General features: G+C 42.8%; 1 protein-coding gene across 2 annotated transcripts; it reads left to right on the top strand.

The window, feature by feature from the left end:
* Positions 1-600: 600 nt before the first annotated feature.
* gcnt4a (glucosaminyl (N-acetyl) transferase 4a) lies at positions 601-3,580 on the top strand. Of its 2 annotated transcripts, XM_071902591.2 has the most exons (3): positions 601-686; positions 1,163-1,235; positions 1,698-3,580. In XM_071902591.2, exon 3 carries the CDS (start codon positions 1,699-1,701, stop codon positions 2,995-2,997), a length of 1,299 nt encoding a protein of 432 aa, XP_071758692.1. In that variant the 5' UTR covers positions 601-686; positions 1,163-1,235; position 1,698; the 3' UTR covers positions 2,998-3,580. The 2 variants fall into 2 exon arrangements, with proteins under 2 accessions (XP_071758692.1, XP_071758693.1); XM_071902592.2 differs by lacking the exon at positions 601-686 and having other exon boundaries at positions 1,022-1,235.
* The last annotated feature ends 514 nt before the right edge of the window (positions 3,581-4,094 follow it).

Consider the following 4,094-nt stretch of genomic DNA (forward strand, 5'->3'; position numbering starts at 1 on the left):
TTGTATACTACATTCTGTAAAGATTTATATCAGTCTAAAGAGGTGGCCAAACTATCCTACAAATGAAAAACTTGGTAAAATGAGTTTGGGTGGGTGGGTTTACCCTCAGCTACACCCTGAATTCAATGTATTGTCATTGCAGTGTTTGTTGCCCACTTGAAGATTTTAAGTCCACCTGAACATTGTTCCGTTATCTTTAGCATTGTTCAGTGTCCTATTTGTTCTATTATCAGCATTAAACAAATAAAAAACATGAAGAAAAAAACATGTGGAACGGAAAGGAAATAAATAAATAGAAAATAATTAAATTAAGTAAAATAATTAGACATTAAATACAACATACATTCATTTATACAGTACATACATATGTTCACAGCACATTGCATACATACACAGGTAGATGGCTCGATAGATCATTCTGTAAAGTTATGTGAAGCTTTGCCTCGCCTTGCATCATACTTAGATTTTCCCTGAGTTGCCTTAGAATGAGTTAATGGTTAGTGACTTCGTGGTAGCAGAATGTGTGTTGGTTACCGGGCAGTGGGCGGACTGCTGCTCTGACTGTCCACCCTGCCACTCCTCTCCCCCGGCCGCCTGTCGCTCCAGTCCGCCGTGGAGCTCCGGACACAGCAGACTGGACTCATGACTGCTCTTCTCTGCCAAAGCGGAGTTTCTGTACGCATGTGGTAAGTTTTTCTTTTTGTTGAATCGCCTCCTTTCCTGTTGCGACAGAAACTGGTTGCTAACAAAATACAACTACCGGTTTTATACAGAGCATTTCCCGATATACACTGGTTTATTATGGCGTTATGCCTCAGTCTTGCGGTTGCTTTGGAGCAAAGTTTTGGCGAGGACAAATTGGGATTGGTCGTTTTGACCACTTACAAGTCTTCACATGCCTGCGTAATGCAGTATACCCTACCCGCTGTGGAGTTTCTTTCCGAACTAAAACTGCTCCTGTAAGTAACCGCACCGTTGAATCCTCTCCAAACGCGTTTAGAGGTTTAAGTCAGCTGGGGGTGAAATAAAATACATTAACCGATATATTTTGCTCTCACTGTCGTCATTGCAGTATGTTTGGTATGGCTATACCCTACCAGAATCTTGGGTCAGAGAAATGTGGTTTATCTCATGCTGACTGCAAAATATTTCTCATGCCAAGGCTCCTTAATGGAACTGTGGAAGCGACTTGGGTGGCACATGAGAGCAGCTTAAAGACGCCTTCAGAGAGCAAGGTGAGTGAACTATTTCCTTCAAAAGTGCTGTAATTTATAGGCTAGTTGCTTAACTGATAATGCCGTAATAGCTTGCAGATATTTATTTCAAATGTTCAGGTTGTAGTTTTCATGAAACAAATCTCATTCAGTACTTTTGGCAAGTGTTTCCAAAAAACTGTTTCGTAGTAGAAAATAAAGTTGGACTGCTGTCTCCCTAGTCACCCTCTATAAACCATCTATTTGGATTCTAAACAGTTTACTTGGGCTGTCATTAGGTCACAAATTTTCAAAGTGTCCTTAAGATTTCCCAGTAAATTCATACAGCATAACAAAAGATACATCATAATAATGCAAGTTCTTCTGTCACCTATTTAACCAAATATGTAAATACACTAATCTGAAATCTAGCTAGCTTGTCTACCTACTACTATAATGTAACTTGAATGTTCACTGACATCCTTTTTATCCTCTTCTCCGCAGAATGAAAATAAGATGTGCCCCCTTACATAGGTTGAGACACAGGTGCTTCCTGTTTTCTCTGTCTCTGCTGGTGGTGTGTCTGCTCAAACTGGTCTACATTAAAGTTACGGTGAGGAACAACTTCTACATTGAGCCCTATGGAATCACTGACAGCTCCTCCAGGATCCAGAGCCACAGGTATGACATCAACTGTACTGCCATCTACCAGCTCGACCCTGTGGAGATAGGGAAGGCTCTTGAGATACGACGGAAAGTCATTGTTGACTTGGATGATGATAGCATTGTTTCTTTGACCTCAGACTGTCAGAAGTTTATCAAAACAAGGGGATACGATGACATTTCCGTGTCGGATGAGGAACAGCATTTCCCGCTGGCTTACTCCCTAGTGGTGCATAAGAATGCACCCATGGTGGAGCGTATTCTTAACGCCATCTACGCACCTCATAACATCTATTGCATTCACTATGACCAGAAGTCGACTCCAGCTTTTATAATGGCCATAAAGAACCTTGCTCTTTGTATCCCAAACGTGCTCATTGCCTCCAAACTGGAGTCTGTGGAGTATGCCCACATCACCAGGCTTAATGCTGACCTCAACTGTCTCTCTGACCTGTTGAGGTCAGAGGTCAAGTGGAAGTATGTCATCAACCTGTGTGGCCAGGATTTTCCTCTCAAGTCAAACTATGAACTGGTGATGGAGCTTAAGCAGCTGAATGGCAGTAACATGCTCGAATCCAGCCGGCCCAGCGAACTGAAAAAACAGCGCTTCAGCTTCCAGCATGAGTTGAAGAACGTGCCTTATGAGTACCGCAGGCTGCCTGTCAAAACCACGCGGGCCAAGGATGCGGCTCCTCACGGTATCGAAATGTTCATTGGGAGTGCGTACTTTGTCCTGTCATGGAACTTTGTGAGTTATGTAACCAGTAGCCAGAAGGTCATGGACTTTCTGGCATGGTCTGCCGACACATACTCACCAGATGAACACTTCTGGGCCACCCTGGTCCGGGTGCCTGGGGTGCCGGGCCACATTCCCAGGTCAGACCCTGATGTCACAGATCTGAAAAGTAAGACGCGACTGGTCAAATGGAACTATTTAGAAGGATCTCTGTATCCACCGTGCACTGGCACACACATGCGTAGTGTTTGTATCTATGGAGCCGCTGAGCTCCGCTGGCTCCTGAACTATGGCCATTGGTTCGCTAACAAATTTGACCCCAAAGTGGACCCGATCCTGATTAAATGCTTGGAGGAGAAGCTGAGGGGAAAACGTCAATACAGGGCAAACACGCTGCTGAAGTGAAGAGGGAATGTGACTGGGAGAGGAAGTAGCAGTTTCTGCATTTATTTTGTTATTAGACAAAGATGAAAGATTAGGTCATCCTGCCGCACCAGGATATTGCACTTATTCTACAGAAAAATGCTACATTGATCCACCTACTCAAATCATTGCCTTTCTGCAATTTCCACTGATCTCAGAGAACATTTGACCAATAACAGAAAAAATTAAAGGAGTGCTTATCTCTGTAACAATAATAATAATAATAACTGTTGTAGAAAACATACTGTATGCAATGTTGCATGTTGCAATAATACCAAATAAGTGATTTGCTACCAAGTGGTTTCAGGACATGCCATCCTAAAGAGAAGTGACACTTGAATTCACACCCGTATACTGTGTATATGTTATAGTTCTTGAATTGTGCCATTCCAATGGCACAGTGTTAGAGACACTACTCTTATATGGAGACCTGAAGTACCAAAGACTCCCATATTATCATTCTCACCTGTTCTGTAACTGAAATTCTCCACCAAGGTTCCCTTTTTGGTGGTGAAGAAAACAATTCATATGAGGAGGCATAGATTAATATGGACGTTTATGATCTCTGGTGATTTATTTATTTCTAAATAAAAGTATCATCCATGGTGTTTCTCATGCATTGCTTGACCCACCGATATGACATCAGGGGTTACCTGTCAGCATTGGCCAAATGCAGTCAATCACATGTCTGAACAAGCCCTGGCTTGTTAAAGAATAATGGCTGACTTGTTGTAGCCTGCCCAGTGAAGTAACCCAGCAATTAGACTTAATAGAGGTATTAGGATCCCTTGGCACATAAGATGCTACTTCTTTAACGCACAATATAGTGAAGTAGAATATATACAAATGATAATTGAGCAGGCAGAGCTGGCAGCTCTGCTTGGTCATGTAAAAGTGAGCCATGATGTTTTTCAGAGCAGGTGCAACACTCTAATACTCCGCAGTCCTCTGCTGCTTCTAACTGCACTTTGTGATACAAAGTGACGTTTTAATCCCCTCTATGGCCAGCTCCAGGCTTGGCTCCAAACACTGATGACTCGGCAGGACTAATATATATCAAATGGGTGTGGGGAGGTGGG

This window comes from Centroberyx gerrardi, chromosome 8, assembly GCF_048128805.1.
Source record: "Centroberyx gerrardi isolate f3 chromosome 8, fCenGer3.hap1.cur.20231027, whole genome shotgun sequence".
Classification (NCBI taxonomy): domain Eukaryota; kingdom Metazoa; phylum Chordata; class Actinopteri; order Beryciformes; family Berycidae; genus Centroberyx; species Centroberyx gerrardi.